This window comes from Lytechinus variegatus, chromosome 6, assembly GCF_018143015.1.
Source record: "Lytechinus variegatus isolate NC3 chromosome 6, Lvar_3.0, whole genome shotgun sequence".
In the NCBI taxonomy this organism is placed as follows: Eukaryota; Metazoa; Echinodermata; class Echinoidea; order Temnopleuroida; family Toxopneustidae; genus Lytechinus; species Lytechinus variegatus.
Window position 1 is genome coordinate 27998111 of NC_054745.1, and position 23561 is coordinate 28021671.

Genomic DNA, 23561 nt, shown 5'->3' on the forward strand with positions numbered 1-23561 from the left:
GTGGATAAATTTCCTGCTGACGGAAAACATGCCATGGCTAGGATTCAAACCCCTGACCCTCTGTTTGAAAGGCGAGTCAGAACCACTAGACCACGATGCACCCAAATACAGGCCTTGAATAAAAGTATGTATCATTTTCTCTCAACATTATGATTTGTCTTCATCTTCTCTCTTTACAAGCACTGTGTAGCCAGGACCTAGTCTCCTGGAAACATAAGAACAATCCTCATTGGCTGTCTCTCTATTGTCTTTCCCCTCAGAGCCAATCACAGAGTCCGATGGATTGATGTCTCCTTGAGATGGCTTTGTATTTGCTGCTCCCTGAGAGGAGCTACTGGCAGGTAGCTCAGCGGTGATATTGGGACTGTTGAGAGGGAGCTGCGAACTGGGTTCAGAGGCTGTCCTGTTTATTGCCGCCTCTTGCGATATTGCACCAATCACAGGTTCCGTCGTAGACCTGCGCAGCTCCGCCACCATAGAAGCTGTCTGTGATTGGTTGAAAGGTTCTGGCATGGATTGATTAGAAGAGTCCACCTCCATTGGTGTAGGCTTACTCGTTTCAACCGCCTCATCCTCAACATCCATAGGGATTTCCCTTTCTCCTTTCCCTCCTTCCGTCATCCCCTCACCTTCTCCCCTCTGAATGCCTGCACCGTCTTTGGAATGCTCCATTTCAACACACTGCTCCTGCTTCAGGACGGACTCATCCATTCCACCATAGGGGTGTCCCGATTGACTTGGAATGTGACTCTCCTCATATTGCACTTGGTCCATGGCCACTTCTAAACCCTGTTTTCCATCGCCTCCACAGTCCCCCCCAAACTTGGGATATTTCTTTGATGCTGTAGCTCCATCAGCGGCTGTAGCCCCTCCATCAACGCTCAACGAGTGACCCCTCCCAGCAAATGCGACGTACCCACTAGAGGAAGCCTCAAGTTCGACCTCGCTCTCGCTCATCTCCAACGACCTCTGACCCAAGGCCACGTCCTTGAACTTCTCAAGGTCGTCCACCTCGGATGAAACTGGGAAGTGACCCAGGGGTTCAAGACAGAGCTCGAGACGATCGTTGGGCTGGGAGAAACGGAATCTCTGCCAAACACAAGAGAAAAAGAAATACATGTAAAAAAATAATATAATGATAGCTGGATTTATATAGCGCTTTTTGCCCGAGGATAAAAGCACTTACTACTATTACCCCTGCTTTAGCTCGAGCTACCATTATCGGCGCTCAGTGCATTTCAACAAATTAATCCTGCTGGGAACCCATTCACCTCACCTGGGTTGAGTGCAGCACAGTGTGGATAAATTTCTTGCTGAAGGAAATCACGACATGGCCAGGATTCGAACCCAGATCCTGTTAGCAAGCAGAGAGTCAGAACCACTAGACCACGACACGCCCACAAAAAGCTTTTGACTAATCCATTTGTAGCATTCACTACATGTATATCTTATGGTGTCAAAATACACAGGTTTGAACAAACTTTCAAGGTAAAATGAGCTACAGTAGTTGCAGCTAAAAATAATTTCATAGGCAAGTCTTTAAAATCAAGGTTGAATGCCCCCATATAATCATAGATCTAGTTTTGGTACATTGAAATAAAATTGTCTTTCTGAAATCATGAAATCTCACCTGAAAACCGATAATTCTGATGATCACTTACAGAAAAAGGGATAGGTGGGACAGTGTACTAACATTGCTTGGAAAAATACTTGATATTGGATGGAATTCCGTGCTCATTTCTCAGCAAATACATAATTTCTTCCAGAGTCGTTTGACGCATATTTTCATTTATACACTTGGGTGGTCATTTAATTGGATTCTGTTTAAACTAATTTTGAGACTGTTACCACGAGCGGCATTCATCTTTAATACAAAACAATAAAGATCATACCTTCTTGGGTATAGAGGGAAGCATGCAGTGTTTGCCATCTTCAAGACCAAGGTCCCTCTCAACAATGTTGTAAAATAACCCCCCTCTCGAGAATAGTTCAGGCTTCCTCTTTGAATAGTTCCACAGGTCCAATCCATTCAGTGCAGCCATCAGAGTATGGGAAGTCAGTTGGACCTCTAGATTGCTTTCTGTAGGGGTGACAAACCATGCAGAGATTATTGTATTTCGTTCATTAAACAGTCATTCGATTTTAAGGCGCGCGAGAGCGATCGCGCGCTACATGCGCGCCTTAATCCATTTTTGGTAGCGCGATTAATAGCGCGCCTTGCGATTGTTGACCTGCGCGGAAATGCCTAAAGTCGCCCTCGAAATCACCCAAAATCATGCTTATTGCCGAGTGAATAACAACTCGATATGCTCGAGCTCCGATTTCCATTTAAAAATCATCCAAAATCCAACACTCAAAGTCATGAATAATCCTCAAAAACAGCGAGTAGCGCAGTTTCAAATTCCGACGTTGCGTTATTTTTTCTGTAATACGTATTTCCATACACATGGTACCAAGTACGGAAAAAAAATCAATGCAACGGTCGGGAAACAGTTGCATGTATAGGGGTCCATTATGACTACCACCATGTGCATTTTCGAATGCACATGTTTCCCCTACAGATATCACGATTCTGTGATTAAATAATTCGAATTACACAGGAAATAAATCCTGAGACTTGTAACCTAGCATTGGTGAGTTGTCATTTGGCTTTGCTTTTCAAAACGGCTTATTAATTTCCAAAATGAATTACCTTATTTATTAATTATAACTAAAAAAATCATTTATTTTCTTTTTCTAGGGGATGAGGTATTATATCAGACAATAAATCATCAAACAAAGCTCCATCTTTTTTACAAGGCTGGCGGCAGGCTCACGCATTGGCGCTTTTACTAGCTAGCCAGTTAGAGCTGTGTCTCTGCCAGAGCTCTGGGGGACAATTCACTCAGTAAAGGCCTCAATGATGGTGATTTTCTGTTTCAGAGTTTACATTTCATGAATATTATTCAAAACTGCCAATAAAGTTTGATGATTTCTTCATTGTCATGTATATTTAAGTTCTTTTTTAATACATTCTCACCGAATTTAGACTCCCCAATAGAGAAATGAAATTTTCATGGAGATCTGCGTTTTCAAAGAACTTCAGGAAAAGTTAGGGGATGTGGGCCTTTATTACATGTACATGGCTGAGTACAGGGTATTGTACTGGAATAGATGGAGTAGAAATTAGATATTGAATTCATTTATATCCAAGTCCAACTCACAGTCACACACACACGCACTCACCCACACACACCCACATCCAAGATTCTAAGCATGAAAAATAACTTTAAAAATCATACAATATTGAACAAAAAGTAATAATTCATTAATAAGTGAACAGGTATATCCAAGTCCAACTCACAGTCACACACACGCACTCACCCACATCCACCCACACACACCCACATCCAAGATTCTAAGCATAAAAAATAACTTTAAAAATCATACAATATTGAACAAAAAGTAATAATTCATTAATAAGTGAACAGGTATATCCAAGTCCAACTCACAGTCACACACGCACTCACCCACACACACCCACATCCAAGATTCTAAGCATGAAAAATAACTTTAAAAAATCATACAATATTGAACAAAAAGTAATAATTCATTAATAAGTGAACAGGTATTCCTCAAAATGCAAAAAAGTAGCATTTAAAAAGAGCCCCCGAAATGCAAAAAGTAGACCCCGAAATTTGCCAAAAAAAATTAAATGGAGCCCCTGAAAAAAAAATTGTTAGTGACTTAACTTTAAGCCAAAGTCAAAACCTAACTCAAACAGGTTTTGATAACACACAATCTAATTACAAAACATTGTAAAACAATTACAAATACTTCCTTTGGTTGTTGATTGTAACTTTATAGTACATACATTTCCTGCATCTGTTTTGTTAATTGGACAAAAAGCTCCCCTTGTATGTTGAAGAAGAGCTTTTTGCAGTGCTCCTCTACCGCTCTCCTTAAAAGATCTAGGAGAGCTATTTATTGCTCCCCTCATAGTTATAAAACTGAGTCCCTGATTAAACTCCATTCATTCAAGGCAAAAAGAGTAAAAAAAACTCACTTTTGCCTAGAATGGAAAAAGAACATGGTAAAACCTCAATTTCTTTCATGGAATCGCAAATCTGGAATAATCTTTCAGAGAACGTAAAACAGCTAAAATGTGTCCAGTCTTTTCGCACAAAGCTTAAAAAAAGCTTCATGCATGTATAAGGATATTGATATAAAATATATTTATTTCATTTACTTCGTTTATAGTTTGTATTCCACACAATGTGCTTAATTTATTTACATGTATTCAGTTTTATTCGAAAGCACAAACCGTAAGATAATTCAATTCAATTCAATTCTTTTATTTCATTTCCATTCAAAACATAATACAAAGTAATATAACACAATACAAATCAAGTACAATTTTACAGAAGGGCATTCTTACTTCGTAAAAAAAAAACATAGAGCATAAATGGAAATGAGGGGGATACACTAAAAAGATATAATTATTCATGTTGTATAAGATATTTCTAGTTGTATTCTTTCATGCTAAATACTTCATGTGTGTATATATTGCAAATTGTCTAACAAAGGGGTCTACATCTCACTAGCAGAACTTGCTATTTCCATAGATTCTTTTTACCAACCAAATGTAAAAAAAATTGCATTCCTTTCTTTCAACTAAATTCATATTTCAAATTGAATTTATTTCATTCAACTATTATTATTATTTTCTTCTGCACTTAATCAAAAAGAAGACAGCAACTCAGTGCACATTTTGAATTGTAAATTGCTTTCATTGAACTTTTCACTTACACTCCCGTTAAAGGGGAATGAAACCTTTGGAACAAATAGGCTTGTGTAGAAAGAGAAAAATCAAAGAATAAGAATAAAGAAAGTTTGAGAAAAATCGGACAAATAATGAGAAAGTTATGAGCATTTGAATATTGCAATCACTAATGCTATGGAGATCCTCCCATTGGCAATGCGACAAGGATGTGTGATGTCACTGATGAACAACTTTCCCTTTGGTGGACTATAAAATACTCTCAAAATGTCTCTTTTTGCTTTTTCTTACGATACAAACTCTTTATCCATTATGTATTCTTAAAAAATATGTATTACATGCCCTCATGTAGAAAGAACACATGATCTATGGATAGATGTGATAAAAGAGGCAATTCAAGTGAAATATATATTTAAGTAATGGGGAGAGTTGTTCATCAGTGACATCACACATCTTTGTCTCATTGCCAATTTGCTATCTCCATAGCAATGGTGATCGCAATATTCAAATGCTCATAACTTTCTCATTATTTGTCCGATTTTTCTCAAACTTTTGTTGATCTGTTTCTTTGATTTTTCTGTTTTCACACAAGCTATCTTGTTCCAAAGGTTTCATTCCCCCTTAAACAAGACATTGCAGTGTACAGTATACAGTAGTGTATAGTTTCATAGCTTTGACATGGTTCAATATCATTCAGTGACTAAAGTCTGTTCTTTCCCTCCTCGTACATTGATCTGTGGAATGCTTCCTGATATGAAAATCATTTGAAAAGAAAGTGTAGCAATGGAAGTTGTACATCACGTACAATGTCCATGTACATACAAAGCTTCATGGCCTGATCTCATACTGTATCTTTCACACTCATCCACTCTTTTTCTTTTCACTCTCCTTTAAATCAAATTCCACTCCTGTTTTCAAGTGTAATCCTTTTATTCAATAAGACTCATATGTAGAATTAAACTCCTTTCATTTAACTCTAATCGTAAGACTGGAATCATATTTTCAATTGCAACCCTTATATTCAACTCAACATACAGCAGGCAAAGGCTTCAAGTTACATATTTTCAACTAGATTTTTTCAACTAGATTTCTTCCATTCAACTTAATTCATATTATACATTGCATTCCTTTTATCAAACAAGTTTCAAACTATCAATTAAATTAATTTCATTCGACTCGAATCCTATTTCAACACGAGTCAAAATTTCATTGGAATTCTTTTTACTGAACTCAATGAACATTTTCAATTGAATTCCTTCAATTAAACTGAATTATTTTCCTGTCATGCAACTCAACTCAGAGCTACCAAGTCTCACGCATTGTGCGTGAGACTCACGCATTCAGGGTCCGTCTCACGATCTCACGCATGGCACCCATTTTTCTCACGCATCGGGACCCGACAGAAAAAAAGAGAAAAAGTAGGTTTATTCGCCAGATTATACGACTGGCCGACCGCCTTCGCATCTAGCCCGGCACGCAAGATCTCGAGACGAATCGAGAGTGCAGTCAGCGCACAGCTAGTACGTGATACAATGAATCGCGTGCGTGCATCGCATGGTTTTGAAGCCCATATCTCATGCGCGCGCGTCTTTTTGCAACGTACGAGTGTAAGTACTGGCCGCGCGCGCACAGAGACGTCGAGTCATGAAAATCTCACGCATAACATTTTTTTGAACTTGGCATCTCTGTCAACTCATATCTTCAACTGCATTTCTTTCCTTCAACTCAACTCATTTTATTTTCAACTGCATTTCTTTCACGCAACTCAACTCATATCTTCAATTGAATTCTTTTCATTCAACTTCACTTATATTTTTAATTGCATTCCTTTTTATGCAACTGAACTCATATTTTAAAATGAGTTCTTCTTATCAATGTCCCTGATATTTTTAACCGAGTACTTATCATTCAACTCATATTTTTAATGGATAAACTAATCCTTACCATAACTATCCTTTATCTTGTTGATATTTTCAATTGGATTCCTTTCTCTCAACTCAATTCTTTTTTAATGAATTCCTGTCATTCAATTCAATTCATTTTTTTTCAATTAAATACCTTTTATTTTACTCAAGTTATACATGTACTTTCAATTGAATTCTTTCCACTGAACTCAACTTATAAACATGACTCATATTTTCAATTTTGCATTCTTTTCACTCAAATGAATTCATTTTTAAATGAATTCCTGTCATTTAACTCAACTCATTTTTTCAGTTTAATACCTTTTACTTTACTCGAGTTATACTTTCAACTGAATTCAATGCACTTCATTCAACATTAAACTCATATTACTAATTTGATACTTTTCATTCATCTGAATTTATATTTTCAAGAGTTGTTTTATTCCACTCAACTCAACTCAATTCATAATTTTCAATATTTTCATATTTTCAATTGAATTCTTTTTAGTCATATTGACTCCTATTTTAATATGAACTCCTTCACTCACTCAAACACATATCTGAAATTGCATTCATTTCACTAACTTAACTCATTTTCACTGAATTCTTATGCCCGTATTCTGAAGTCGGGTTTAAATTAAACCTTGGTTTAAAGTTGCGTTTTAACTATGGAGAGCAAATTGCGGCACAAAGCCATTACAGTACACATCTAATTAAAGGAAACCAAAACCCAAGAAGAGAAGCAATCTTATTGGAAAGAGTAAAATGAGAAGAACAATTTTAAAAAAGTTTCATCAAAATCGGTTATGAAGTAAGCAAGTTATGGACGATTAAAAAGTCTTGTTGTACTTACTATGTGGATCCTTAAATTGGCAAATAAGATTACTTCTCTTCTAGGGTTTTGGTTTCCTTTAATTAACTCATAGGACACCCAAATTGTTCATAATTGTCTGAGAATCATTGCTGAAGTATTAAGTACATGTAGACTTCTTCATTATGAAGCAAAAGGAAACGAAGTAGTAAACATAAGAAATATACAATATAAACTTAATTTTTGAATTTTCAGCTCCCCATAATTTTAGTACAGAGTTAGATCGTGGTCTAAGTTAAACCTGACTTCAGAATCCGGGCCCTAGAATTGATAAGCTGATTCTTACCATCACTATCTCTCATCTTGTTGATGTCTTTCTGAAATTCCTTCAGAAGAGCACCTTGATTTAATCCTTGTTCACTGAACCTCTTCTGCTTGGTAGCTGCTATTCCAGATGCCATGTAATGGGGATCAGCTAAACGACAAGAATGTCATATAATGATTAATGTCAATTTTCATTCGGCATTTTCTGTGATATTTCATAACAATGTCAATGCCAATACAAAATAGTCACAAGCTCATAATGTTATACATTTTTTTCAAAACCCCTGCCCCCCCCTTTTTTTCTTAAACTCTCAAATTATTTTGAAAATCTGGAATTAAATAAGGTTTAACATACATTTTTAACCAAACGTCATACTTTTGCCAACCCTAGTTCAAAGGAAATAAAAAATAAACATGTGGAATGCCTCTGGCCATCTCACCTGCATCACGGGATTCAACATAGCAGCAGTGCTGACTTTGAAAACTACTTTAACGCGCACAAGATGTTCAGTGATACTTGGTTACTCTTATTTCCATGTTTTATGAACTAGACCAATACACTTAGAGATAGGATGGTAATTCAACAAATACCCCCAATTCGGCCAAAGTTCATTGACCCTAAATGACCTTGATCACGTGACCTGAAACTTGCACAGGATGTTCAGTGATACTTGATTACTATTATGTCCAAGTTTCCTGAATCAGATCCAAAAACATTTAAAGTTTTGATTGTAATTCAACAGATACCCCCAAATCGGCCAAAGTTCATTGACCCTAAATGACCTTTGACCTTGGTCATGTGACGTGAAACTCATGCAGGATGTTTGGTGATACTTGATTACTCTTATGTCCAAGTTTCAAAAGTCAGATCAATAAACTTGCAAAGTTATGATGGTAATTCAACAGATACCCCCATTATGGCCAAAGTTCATTGACCTTTGACCTTGGTCATGTAACCTAAAATGCGCACAGGATGTTCAGTGATACTTGATTACTCTTATGTCCAAGTTTTATGAACTAGACCAACATACTTTCAAAGTTATGATGGTAATTCAACAAATACCCCCAATTCGGCCAAAGTTCATTGACCCTAAATGACCTTTGACCTTGATCATGTGACCTGAAACTTGCACAGGATGTTCAGTGATACTTGATTACTATTATGTCCAAGTTTCATGAATCAGATCCAAAAACATTTAAAGTTTTGATTGTAATTCAACAGATACCCCCAAATCGGCCAAAGTTCATTGACCCTAAATGACCTTTGACCTTGGTCATGTGACGTGAAACTCATGCAGGATGTTTGGTGATACTTGATTAACCTTATGTCCAAGTTTAATGAACTAGGTCCTTATATATTTTCTAAGTTATGATGACATTTCAAAAACTTAACCTTAGGTTAAGATTTGATGTTGACGACGCCGCCGCCCTCGGAAAAGCGGCGCCTATAGTCTCACTCTGCTATGCAGGTGAGACAAAAATGAAAGAAATAAACTTAAATGCATGAAAAGCTTAACAATACCTCTCGTAATATCCTGTATGACTTCAACGGTTACTTTATCCCCATTCCTCAATGGCAGCGAACTACCTTCCTCACCACTAGGGGGCGCCCTAAGCTCTTTCGGGGGAAAGCCATATTTGATCCTCTGCTTGGCTGGAGCAATGTGAAACTTGGATTCTATGAGAGTCTGGAGCTGAGAATAAGTAGTTGATCCAGCCAAGACTAGTGTAGTCTGAAAGGGAGAATATGAAAGTAGTTGAATATTGACATTTGAATTCAAGAAGGGTCAGGAGTTAAGAATTAGTAGTTGACACATGCAAAAGCAATGTAGTTTTAAAGGAGGTATAAGAATTAAACCAAATATTGAAACTTTGATTCACTAAAAGCCTTGAGATGAGAATAAGTAGTTGATGCAGCATAGACCAGTGTAGTCTGAAAATGAGAAGAAAGTAGTAGAATATTGACATTCACATTCAATAAAGCTCTGAGAAAAGTTAGTGGATGCATCCAAAACCAATGCGGTCTGAAAGGGATAGAGATTTGGAAACTTGTAAGAATGCTTCCCAGGGAGTGGAGAGAGTGCAAATATTGCATCTGTGCTAGCCAGGATCCAATGACCTTGGTAATAATTAATCTTACCAGCAAACTTCATAGCTACAAAGATTTGTGTCCAAAACAGGAGTACAGACTAATGAAAAAACCAGAGATTAATACTATAATAGTAGCCAAATCCCGTAATGAAAATCGCTGAACTTGAGCTCATTCACAAAGTCAAAGACCGCGCAAAAAATCATTATTTACATGAAAGAGCGCCCCAACATCAAACTCATGAAAGTCTCTCAACCGACCAGCCTTGCCGTGGGCTGTATATGTAAACGGTGAGGAGGGGGGGGTTGTCAAGCCGCCTTCCCCCTTTCTGCTATGTGTAAACACTTTCATGGTTTTTTGGAGACGGCTTGATGCCGGCATGAGGCCGACTCAATGAAACCAGCCCATGTGTAAATAGGGTCTATGACTCACATGCTTCCCTTCAGAGGAACTAAGCTTGATCCGTATATCACTCGGAGGTTCTATTGTCCTTGATGACACGGTCTCCATGGCAACAAACTTCATCTCCCCGACTCCTGATGAGGATGACGACTGGTTGGATCGATCCGCTGTCTGTTGTAAGGATTTCTGTTGTTGATTTTGGGGAGCGTTCTTTGCTATCTTCTTTCTGAGTGCTTTCTCCGTTTCACTCATCGTCAGTTCCTCCTTATGTAGGGATTTGGACTGCAAAAAACAAATAATAAAATAAATAATGATAATGAAGTGGCTACTCTGGTGAAAAAATATATTATCATCACTATTAATGAAAGTAAAATATGACAAGAAAAGATGGATTGAACTTACCCCACCGGAGAGGATAATCTTAGACGGTGAATTCATGGATGAAGAGCTTGCAGCAGATCCTTCCTTCTTTTTCATTCCCAATTGCTTCCTTGGCGAGTCTCTCCCTTCGTTTGGTAAACTCTCCACACCTTCTGTTGGGAAGAATGTTACATAAGAGCCTCAAATCAAGGATTATCATCATCATAATCATCACCATCGTGTAAATGATATTTTCCATGACACATGTTATGCTCAGGAGGAGGCAAGATGCAATTTGAAAGATAACGGGGAAAATCTGAAAAAATTGTTTACAACACAAATGGAGAGTTGACAACGATATCTGCCATTCTGAAGGATGTTTGCCAATTTGAGGATCCACACAGAAAGCAAAACAAAGACTTTATAAACTTCCATAACTTGCTTATTTCAAAACCAATTTTGATGAAACTTGTTTCAAATTGTTCCTCTCATTTTACTCTTTCTAATAAGATTCCTTCTCTTCTTGGGTTTCGGTTTCCTTTAAAACCTTCCTACTCTACAGCGAAGTATTGTTACCTGACTTTTCACCAGAGCTCCTTGAAGCTTCCTCTGGTTTTGCCGTTGATGATGTACTCGGGCCAGGCATGTCTGACAGGGAGGGTGGTTGGTAGGCTGCCTCCCTGCTTGCAGTCTGTGGGGAATCAATTTTGAGTCGAAGGTAAACGAAAGTATTTGCAGCAAACAATTATTTCATGAGAAAGCGTTTAAAATCAAGCTTAATTACCAGCATATTATCAAAGATCTAGATATGAAACATTAAATCAGTTTATCTTTATGAAATCATGAAATCTTAGCTGAAAACTGATATTCCGATGATCACTAACACAAAAAGGCATATGTGGGACAGTGTAATAATAATGCGTGGAAAAATACCTGGCATTTTATGGAGATAATGCTTATTATGCTCATTTCTCAGCAAAAAAAAAAGATAAGGCATGATTATATGATCCAAGTATAGAATATCTGGTCAAGCAACGAAGGTATTTTTATAGATTCTTGTCAAAAATAAATTTGAGACAGATGCTGTGCGCTTAGAAACGTCAGAACTAAAATGGGAAGTAATAAAAGCAGAAAAATAAAGAAACATATTAGTGAAAATCAACCTAACATTACCAGAGTTATAGTTTTTTTAAGTTTTGGTTTTGGGACTTTTGGTGCAATCAGCTCTAACACTGGTCATACAGTGCTTTTGTGAAACTTGAGAATGATTTCATTTGTGCATTTATCATATAATCAAACATATCATTCGGTACCGGCTTCAATGAGGAAAAAAAATTCAGTCACCATGAACAATTCTGTTCCGACTCACTTTCAGATCGTTAACACAACTGGCATTTATGTTTCAATAACAAATTTCTGATGTGTGAAGTACAATTCAAGTTGAATTTTCTTACGTTGTGTAGTATTGATTTTACGAGCTTCTGTAGGAATTGTTCTTTACTAAATTCCCCATGGAAACGTTTAGTGACATATTACTGTGGGTCACGTGACATTTGCTCCTGTGACATATGCTCAGGGGAGCGTTTCATGAAAGGACTTGTCGGACGTTTTATCCGACAAGTCCTGTTTTATCCAACAGTTACTATAGTAATAGTGCTTCTCAACCAATCAGAATCCAGGAAAGTTGTCAGATCTGACAACTTGTCGGACAAAAATATTGATGAAACACCCCCCTGGGGCCCGTTGCATAAAACTTTTTACCTGAGAAAACGTTGTTGAATAGTTGAAACGTTGAAAAGGTTGTTTTTACCAGAGTTTTTGCCCTATGCTAAAGTCAATGGCGGAAATCAGACTAACCTTAGTTTTTACCAGAGTTTTCTCAGGTAAAAAGTTTTATGCAACAGGTTTCAGGTCTTAATATTTCAGAGGGCAGAGGGGTATAGTGAAGACTGTAATAGACTGTTTGGTTCAGAATAATGTAAATATAAGAATAAGGGTTCATTTAGTTCTAAAGGTTAGAGTTTATGTTTGGCTTAACGTGCAGATTTTCCATCAGAGCGTTTGTTGCCAGAGCTAATGTCATGGAACCATTTCTGTGGTGTGATGTACGGTTCCATGACATTTGCTCTGGCGACAATTGCTCCGGCGACAAGTGCTCCGCTGTAAATTCCACACAAAAATGAATTGACCAACTTCATCCCTGGATTTAACACTTGTACCCTACCCTAAACCTAACATAAACTCTATTGCAACCCTAACCCTATATCTTAGAAGAAATAAAGCCCCGAGCAATTGTTGCTGGAGCAAATGTCGTGTCACCAAGAAGTACATACAAGTTGATTTTTCTTACATTGTGTAGTATGGATTCAACCACCTTCTGGACGAGTTGTTCATTACCAAATTCTCCCGGATAATGTTTGTTGACCAGAGACTCTGCAAGTTTGAACGCATTGCTGTTCAATGACGGATCGGGCTCGTTCTGGAACCAAACGACCTCCTCTTCGATCGTCTTTCCCTTCCAAACAAGAGGAACTTTGAATCTAGAAAAGATAAGAAAACAAAACGAATACATGAAATTATGGAAATCAAATCCATGTTCCTCAGATTAACAGACGAGAGTCTTAAACACTAGACCAAGATGCCCCAAGTGTAATATGATGACTACGGACAGGGTTGACAGGATATTTCTTTTCAAAACACATTTCAAAATGCATTTTACACCAATTTAAAAAATTATATAAACATTTAAAGAGCCAAATATAAGGCCAAAAGAAAAAGCGATCTTACATTTTAGGAGGGTTATCATACTCCACACCATCCCAGAAATGTTTATGGCCGCAGGTACAAGTCGTAGAACTCGACGCAGCACTGGTCCTATCACCGTTCATGTAGACAATACTGCCATCGGTTTTCACCCGGCGAAGCTGCTTACTAGAAAGTACAATAGAAACAATATCATTATAGACCTTGTCCATTGACGTCATCGTCCTGCCATCTTAGAGGCTGAAGCCATTGCCTTGCATGTGTTTTACTCACTGACTGGGCATGAAAAGAAGGCAGGACTCTAATGGTTTTTATGAATAACAAAATAATAAGGGACCTAATACTGATCCCTGAGGAACACCATAGGTGTTATGTGTTATTTCAGATCATTTCACTGATCATGGGGCTGATCTTAAGCTGAATCATACAAAAAAATCAATGCAATCAATCATAGAAATCAATCGTGTGATCAATAACTAATCCATTTCTTGCACGGACCAGACCACGTCAAGTCCCTATATATATTATGTGCAATATTAATCCTGAAAAGGTCTGTTATTGGAAGTTATGAGGGCCTGAAATCAAACAAAATCCTGAAAAATGGTTTTGCTGCAATATACAATTTTAAGTGTAATATGAAAATAATATAGAAGACAGAACACAGCCCTAGGGCACTCCAATACCAATAGAATTAACCTTGTAATTTCTGTTTTTATGAAGAACATATATAACACAATATGTAGCAATTAACAAAAAGAACAAAAAATCTTTTGAAACCATTGCATCTCAACAACTTTTGAGACACAATGACATCTGAGACCATATGGCCCTTGAAACTCAATGACTTTTGAGTCTCAATGATCTCTGTGACCCAATAACCTTTAAACCCAATTAACCCCATATGCTACGACAGCTACAGTGGCCCACCATTAAAGAGAGAAGAGCCCAGTTCAAGGTTGGGATGGGTTATTGCTTGGTAAATGCAATTGTTGATGTACCAACGGTACAGTACTTCCACCAGGCTGCTACTTCCACTTAGCTTCATGGTCATCAGATGAGGTTACACGTCCCACACGCTCGCAGTGTTACTTATCAGAAAACTTTTATTCTTGATGCCATTAGACTGTGGAATATTCTCCCTGCCATTAAAGTTAATTGCACTTCAGTAGCCTGCTTCAAGGCAGAGGTGCAGAAAATTTAACTGCGCTTAGACTGCGCCGATTCTTTTTAACCGCACATAGCATAGATTTTCCACAGCACTGTACATACTCCTGCACAATTCTACAATTACTATGATACACCAACCTGGTAGACCGTACTTTCATGGATGATGATGATAACTTGAAACTCAATAACCTTTTTTATCAATTTGGCCTTGAAACACAATCAGTTTGCGACCTTTCAATTCCTTTGAACTTGTGACCATTGAACCTTGATTTGACATTCATTTAACACTAACCCTTTACACCATGGGCACGTGGCATCCTGATTGAAGGTATGGTCCGGAATGAGTTCATCTGAGGATGCATCATAGGTACACTGGATGTCTGTTGACAAACAAGAAAAGAAAAAAAAACATCAATTTGCTATTTGACATTTTGTCGATCATGTAACAGGTAAAATCCCTGATTTTCTGCAATACTCGAGACTTAAAAATTTCTCAGAATCTGGGAAGAATCATGAAAAATTGTGAAAATGAAAGCAAACTCCAATAAACAAAACCTTGCATCAGTGGAAAATCTGCCGATCAAACTTGCTTGCCATGTTGAGAATGCCTTCAACAATGGAAACTTACACGTTTTTCTTAGAATATACTACTTCCATAATTATTGCTTTAACATATACATGTACGTGTTGTCAATTATACTGAAGTACACAGAATATGACTTCTAGAACACCAAAGAATAAGAGATTTGCATAATTTGTGAAAACACAAAACAGTGGACTTTGGGAAGATTTATAATTATTCATGATACTATGCAAAGAATTCCAAATCCTTGATGCTGATAGGCTATTGAGCCAACAAACTTACTTAAATAGCAACTTTTTTAAGCAATGGGCCTTTTAACAAAAAAAATACTAACCACCCATAAGGATCGAAATAATTATTACCTTGTGTTGGGAAGTCATAGACCCGTCCTTCTTGTAGAGTGCCATGGGTTTGTTTAGCCAATACGTAGAGTTCTCCACCTTCCTTGAGACCAGAAGGTGAGCCATTGTAGCCTTGAGGATAGGGTACCTGGGACACTGCAGAACAGATGAGGCATCTGTACAACTGATGATCCTGTACCGAAGCTCTGGTATGTTCTATGATCACATTCTGGTGAATACCACCAATACCTGCACATCAAGAATATCAAGAGCAAATTAACTCAACAATGGTCCCAGAAACATTGGTTTGTTTAGCCATCAGGAAGAGATCTCCTCCTCCCTTCAGACCAGAGGGTGATCCATTGTAGCCTTGAGGATACTGTACCTGAGACACTGCAGATCAGATGAGGCATGACGATCTGCTTCATAGCCATCTGTGGTAGAGTTCTCCACCTTCCCCGTTGAGATCTGGGGGCCCGTAACACAAAGCTTAGCAATGATCGTAGAACTTTTTTCTACAACTGATTACATTGACTACAATGTACAATCAATCGTAAAAATCAAGCTAACGATTAATTACTAACCTTTGTGTTACGGGACCCAGGGTGGGGAGAAGCTCCAACTACACACTTGGTCAGTAACTTTCAATATCCTGCCTCATCTTTGAGCAATTCGACAACTATCTGCAAAAGTATGTTCAGAATTTGAAAGAACACTAGCCCGCTAGCCAATGGCCAGTAAAAATCACAGCTGGCAAGCTAAAAATTGAATTTGCTAGTCCGTGTAACTGGTCAAACTGTTACTACAGTGTTGCATGTAATATTGTGAATTTATGAAAAATTCAACAAAATAACTTCTGGCGGACAAGCCAGACAGGCTAGTTGGGGGGGGGAAGCGTGATCCCTGATATGCTACAAAGCAGTTTCTGATAAAACCAAATTCAAAGCTTGTACACATGAGGATTTATTCATACCTGTTCTCTTGGAGATAAAGTTGTAGACATCAGACACTAATGATGGATGAACACCATGTTTCTTTTTGAACTCATCTTCCATTGCGGTAACTAGACGCTGTACATAATTCTCCTACAAATGAAAAAAAAATCAAATCAAATCAAAACATAACAACGTGTTGCCAACCTTAATTGTGAAAAAAAATCCTATCCTTTATTTCTTTCTCCCCTATTTGTATATTTACGACCTGCAATAACCGTGTTATAGAGGTAAACGAATAAGGGATAGAGCCATATTAATTAGAACAGCAACAAATGTATTGTAAAACGCTCAAAGAGATTTCAAATTGGTTGTTATGACTAAACACTTACAGTTAGTGCCCTGTCTCCCCCTACGGTGCACATGTTGTCGCCATCAAACTCAATGTATCTGTTGACCTCTTCTTGCGACGTCCCCCAGGCTTTTGAGAGCATCCACCTTGGTAACCGTGGCAACGGACGACCTGATGAGAATCAAAGGGGAAAGGTCAAGTATGTAGGAATGAGGGAGTTGGAGTATCGCATTGACTTGTGAACTGCAGCTTATAATCTAAGTGCGTCGTAATAGCTTGATTTTTAGCAATGGCATTCGAAGTTGGTGAAGTGAAGCAACGAGAGACTCGGAACATGCTCAAACAACCTTGCCTGATATATCAACATGTCACATTAATGGCTTTTCCCCAGTTCAAGGAGGAATCAATCATTTATTTCACATCAGAGGGAAAAAGATACAAACTTGCAATTAAGAAGTAGTGAGTGGGTAACATCATCAATTCCCTCATTTGCAGACAGAGAAGAATGTGTATCAAAATGTTTTGTGAAATCAAGCTTTAAATTCAAAATGTCACAACTTCTTTTCTTACGACTGATTTTGATGAATTTTTCAGTTACACTTTTTCTGATTTTTCTCTTTTTATTTCATTGCTAGGGTTTCAGAGGTTGGCATTACTGGACCAAATATAACACTTAGCGATTGATCAGGTGGTTGATTTGTATGCTTGACTTAGAGGCCGTTCTCATTACGCTTTCTAAAACGAGTTTACTGGAAGCTGTTTCTGGAAACCAGTTTGGAAGATCGCTTTGCTAGCGTTCCCAATTGATCACACGAAAGTAGTTTTGTAAATCACTTCATGTAAAGCGCTCTTGTTCCTATGGAAACACTCTCAGTGGGGTGACATGTTTCGCGCGAAATTCGAAACCGCAGCATACAATGTAGGCATTCTACACCTGTCGTGTAGAGTAGCGCGCTCAAAATGTGCAAAGATCGTTTCCCGAAGAACGGTTGTGTCCTCACTTATGCTAAAACCGATTTCAACAAGGCAAAGTGATCTTGAAAACTACATGTACATCACGAGGTGGTTTTCCAAACTGGTTTTGAAGATCGCTTCTAAGACCGCTTTGACCGTTCTCACTATGCGTTAAACTAGTTTCCACTAAACTATTTTTAGGAACGTAGTGAGAACTGCCTCTTACATTGACTGTTGAGTATGATAAGTCATAGAAATGATCTCTAGGATCAATCGCTAAGCTTTATTTTTGGGCAATTCCAAGCAAAAGTAGACATTTTCTAAAAATTTATATTGGCTCTATTTTAAATCTGGATCAAATTTTTCAATCAAAACTCATATGGAATTTCATAAATACAAAAGGGGAACATAATTAGCCAGTAGCAACAATTTTTTTTCTTATGCATCTCCTTATGGGAGAATCCAAACCATACAAGAATTTTTATACATGGGACATAAAATATTGTTTTTTATTTGATTTCAATTTAACAGAAAACTATTGCTTGTTTTGTAACAATTTTCTTTGGGATAATCTGAAAATCATCATTTTACATCATATCAAACAAAAATTCTAAAATGTAAGTTTATTTATGTTGCCTGTGTGTGGTTACTTCTTATGTCACTCTGTAACCATGTTTTAATATAAATATTCATATCTCATTAATTCAGTGGATCAAAATAACAAATGCTATTATTTTGAAAAATGGGTTTCAGCAACTGCCGTCAGGTATCAATTCTTTGAAAAAAACTATTCAAATATGGGTGCTATCTTTGTTTGAATGCTAAAACTTTTTTCTGAATGTCACTCTTTGAACTGTCCTGTTCAGGGTCCTATACTTACCTTTGACCCCTACAAGGGCAATGAAGTGGTTTCTTCCAGAGCTGCTCCAAGCGACACAAAGAGGTTTGTTGAGTTTACCGTCCTTTCCACTGCATTCAGCGGGTGTACTTAACACAGGGAGAAACACACCTACACCGGATAAAAGCAAACACCATAAATTGAGTTTACATGTACATGTATCATCCTTTACACTGTATTCACCAGGTGAATTTAAAGGACAAGTCCACCCCAACAAAAACTTGATTTGAATAAAAAGAAAAAAATAAACAAGCATAACACTGAAAATTTCATCAAATTCTGATGTAAAATAAGAAAGTTATGGCATTTTAAAGTTTCGCTTATTTTCAACAAAATAGTTATATGAACGAGCCAGTTACATCCAAATGAGAGAGTTGATGACATCACTCACTCACTATTTCTTTTGTATTTTATTATATAAAATATGAAATATTTTTATTTTTTCGTCATTATCATGTGAAATGAAGTTTCATTCCTCCCTGAACACATGGAATTCCATTATTTTAACATTTTGTGCTTCAGGCAATGAGGTCCTAATCATCAAATTCGTAAAAATTGAAATATTGTATAATTCAAACAATAAAAAACAAAAGAAATTGTGAGTGAGTGACGTCATCGACTCTCTCATTTGTATGTAACTGGCTCGTTCATATAACTATTTTGTTGAAAATAAGCGAAACTTTAAAATGTCATAACTTTCTTATTTTACATCCGATTTTGATGAAATTTTCAGCATTTTGCTGGTCTGATTTTTCTCTATTGATTTAAATCAACATTTTTCTGAGGTGGACTTGACTTTTAGGACAGAAAGATACACTCCTGCACCGGATAATAACACACCTTACACCAAGGTCACTATCCTTTTACACAGTATAAGGAGAACACTCATACACTGTTAGAAAAACAAACACCTTACATTATCCTTCCACTCTATTCAGCAAGTGTATCTAAGACAGGGATAAACACTCCTACATGTACACCAGAATAAAAGCAAACACCAAATGCTCAGTGATATCAAGTCTGGTATTAGTGCTGGTGTGGTTTCAAATAAGGTGTTGGAAGTATAGTTTAGATTGCCTTCCGTAGCTCAAATACATAATACATAAAAATACTTAAAAAGCTGTGTGCGCTATGAACACCTAGCTTAGCCGGGTAATATAGGAGCGCCTTGAGCACTTAACAAGGTGGATATGTGCGCAATATAAATACCCTATATTATTATTATCATTATTAATGTTTACAAAAAAAATCAAATTGCAAGACCAGTTTAATTTTCAATATGGTACTGTACTATTAAAAGTTCTAAGAATAATCAACAAGGCAAGAACGAATCAATTGTAAGAGAAGAAAAAGAAGAGGAGAAACCAATTACCTGAATAATCACCAAAGCTTTCTAGTCCACTGAGCGAGTCAAGAAGGACAATAGGTCTTCTGAGGATATTAGCAAGACCAAAGATATGAATATTCTGGAGCCCCATGGCCTCATTGGGTCCCGGTAGATAGTCCGGGTCGCTCTCAGCTATAATCTGGGGCCATTCACTATTGTCCACAAAATCCCTGAACATGTTCTTGTAACGGTCCAAGTTCTCTTCAAAGTGATTCTTGAGGTTCGTTCTCAAGGCATGCCAGAAGAGTTCCCGACCGACAAGAGCCCTGGAGATACCATGGACAAGACAATGTCCATCCCCATCGGCGTGTATTGGTATCAGGACTTCCTCGTCTCTGTTGACCTGTTTGATCTGTTCTAAAGTGTTGCAGAGGTAGTGAGCGCTTCCGGTCTGGTCCCTCCCGTACCCCATGATGTCAATGTGCTCCGGTTGGATCAGAAAGGCACGGCCGCCCAGGTTGGCGCAGTTGAAGATCTTGCTCTTGTCCTTCGTCAAGCACTCCAACGGCTGGGCGTTGCCATCTTTGTCCATGCCAAAGTTCGTCAGCAGCGGGCTCAGAAGCTTGCAGTGGTAGTTGGACAGACCCAGGACCTTGATGGAATCAGTCGTCTTCTTCGGGGCTAAGTTGCCCATCAGAAGGTTCCGCACCATGTTGTGGATAACGACGTCTGGGTCAGTGACTTCCGCTACAGATCGTAGGGAACGGCATTCATGTACTTGTCCGCAGCTGGTACACTCTACAGTGCGATCATAGGACGGGAAGTACAGTTTGGTTTGGCAGTGTTCATCTGGGCAGACACCAGAAAGAAAGCAGTGACGCTCGTGTTTCTTCATCCTAAGTTCCTAACCTTGGAGATCAGGTCCTAGATCCTTAAGAATTTGTGCAAACCTGAAAATAACAACAAAGTGGTCATCATTTTGAGGATAACTGGTGGTGATTTTTCATCTGATTGCTATGAAAGTATGAATGCTTGTTAGCAAGCAACCAGAGGACCAACAGCTTATAGGGACAGTGATAATCCGCGATCGCAGAAAACGGACGGAATTCACGGAAAAGGCCTTTTCCCTCAAAATACACAGAATAGCAACAGAAATTACTCCAAAATAACAAAACGAGAGTATTAAATGGCCACAAAACCCAATAAAACACGATCTCACTTCGCTACAATCAAGACAATTCACACATCGTGACTGCTCACGACATCAGCACACTCGATTGTACCCCGCGGCCGTACCCGGCTGGCCGGGTTGCTTGAGCTTCATATCGCTTCATATCGCTCAACTGCACGGTCGTGTGTTGCTGCCCTCTACGTTTGAAGATGTAACAGCACGATATCGTGGTCTTAAAATCCAAGATGGCGGATTGGCGAAAGTCGTTCTCTGACGATAACGATGTCCAAAAAACCAAAAAATTATCAATGAAATTTAATTTCACTGCAAAATAATGCTAATTATGTGAAAGGTGAGGATGTATGCATGCTAAATGTGATCAAAAAATCATTAAATGCACCCGCATAGATCTGATTAGAACGTATTTTATTGTGTTGTCGGTACAGTAGCAGATACAAATTTTGGCCAGTGCGAGTGTACTCGCTGTGATTTTGCTATTCAATGTGTAAACGGAATTGTCACTTTTCCGTGTGTACAAAGTCTATGGGGAAACAGAATTTCCATTTTCTGACATGCTGAAACGGAATTTGAGATTTTCTGAAACGGAAAAGGCCATTTTTTGAAACGGAAAATCACTGTCCCTAAGCTTAAGGTCCTCTCCGAAAACTTGGTAATGAGGATTAATGCTTTACCAAAGGGCACTAGTGCACAGAGAGGGAATCGAACCAAGGTCACCAGAATCCGAAACCCTGCTCTACCAACTGAGCAAGAAGATGTTTAATAAAGCTGTCAATGCAGTTCTTCTTCGCTATAAATTTAAACAAGTGATGAGCTATGGTTCAAACTGAGCGACATACATGTACTTATGTACCAATTCTAAAAATGCAATTCAGAATTTGCTTCCATCGTCGTTTCATAACAGAATCAGTGTTGCTTTATCTTACTGATTAATAATTTCTATTTTGATAAGTTATTCAAATTTGCTATTCATTTGTCACTTTTCTACATGGAAGGTCAAATAAATCAACATTTTCAACCTCTCGCCATCAGTTTTGGGTATGTTTGCACCCTAATCTAGCAAATATGTAAGAAAGCCAAAAATTTGCATTTTAATCAAACAGTAAATTACTAGATGGGAAATTGTGATTAATAACCATTGTTCAATTAGACTCTACCAATCTAATGCACTATCCTTCAGTTTGTTTCTTTCTTCATTTATTCTAAAAAGTGAAGTCTAACTTTATTTACTTTCATTTTTTGCTCCTTTTGAAACACTTTTTTCTCTTTTTCTCTAAGAAATCCTCTTTTTCTTTCTTTCGTTTTTTTATTTATTCCAAGTCTAATTTTCTTTTTTTTTCTTTTTCCCCAGCACCTTTCTTGTTTTCTTTCTTCTCATTCCTTTCTCTCTTTCCTTCCTTCGTTTTATTTCATTTCTTTTCCTTTACTTATTTCTTCCTCTTGTTATTTTGTCATTTGTCCTGCATGTCCTGTTTTTCTTTCTTTCATTTTTTTAATTATTTATTCCAGTCTCATTTTCTTTTTCTTATTTTTCGCCAACATCTTTCTTTTTGTTTTTCTTCTTAATCTTATCACGATCCTTTCCCTCTTTCCTTTTTTTCGTTTTATTTCCTTTCTCTTCCTCTCCTTATTTTATTGCTTCCTCTCTTATTTTGTCCTTTGTAGTCTTAAGTTGTAATAATGTTGAGAGAATGTTGAGCAAATATTTTCTTAAGATTTTAACTCTGTTTTGTGTTGCACGGACATCGCACCATTGGTAGTCATGTGCCGTTTTTGTTTCATACGCAATTCGAACTGCCGTGACACGGAATCGTGATAGCCATAATAACTTTCGTGCATAAAAAATTGCAGGCGCCAATGATGGCAAAGGCTTCCTACTCTTCCACAAGTGCGGGCGCGCGTTCATTCATTGAACGAGTAGTTTCCGATGAAAATTGAGGGCCAAAACTCGAAGTCGAATACAGAAATCAATATGATTATCAAGATTATTCTTACCTTGTTTTCAGACCTTGTTTTCAGTCCATTATGGAAACTTGCATTCGTACAATGAGCGTACAAATTAACACTATCTCATTTCATTCAGTCTCTTACGTTATAAATATTCCCCGAGGCCAATTGTATTGTGCAATGCAATGTTTACAAAAAAAGATTCTGAGCTGAATGCAACGAATTCCGAACCTAGAGGGCGTCAACACTTACTCAAGACTGGCTGGCTTGTAGAGACGAATAAACTTTTCAATTCAATTTTCATTAAATTTTCCAATTTAACAGAATACAAAGTAATATAAATCAGATACAAATTTAAGGATTGACATTTTAAAGAAAAGCAGTATGAAATAAAGGACATTATAGAAATGAGGGGTCCACCAAAAGCAATAGCGCGCGACCATGGGGTCTCGAGAAGCA

At 37.6% G+C, this 23561-nt stretch overlaps 1 protein-coding gene across 2 annotated transcripts; it reads right to left on the minus strand.

The window, feature by feature from the left end:
- Positions 1 to 21: 21 nt before the first annotated feature.
- On the minus strand, positions 22 to 23302 carry LOC121417314 (deubiquitinating protein VCPIP1-like). Of its 2 annotated transcripts, none has more exons than XM_041610972.1 (16): positions 23151 to 23302; positions 20012 to 20916; positions 18622 to 18750; positions 16828 to 16958; positions 16477 to 16588; positions 15525 to 15752; positions 14872 to 14959; positions 13437 to 13580; positions 13000 to 13189; positions 11226 to 11340; positions 10692 to 10819; positions 10320 to 10571; positions 9321 to 9531; positions 7821 to 7949; positions 1893 to 2080; positions 22 to 1089 (listed from the first exon to the last, which is right to left on the minus strand). In XM_041610972.1, exons 2-16 carry the CDS (start codon positions 20859 to 20861, stop codon positions 148 to 150), a joined length of 3837 nt encoding a protein of 1278 aa, XP_041466906.1. In that variant the 5' UTR covers positions 20862 to 20916; positions 23151 to 23302; the 3' UTR covers positions 22 to 147. The 2 variants fall into 2 exon arrangements, with proteins under 2 accessions (XP_041466906.1, XP_041466903.1); XM_041610969.1 differs by having other exon boundaries at positions 10692 to 10822.
- Between the last annotated feature and the right edge of the window lie 259 nt (positions 23303 to 23561).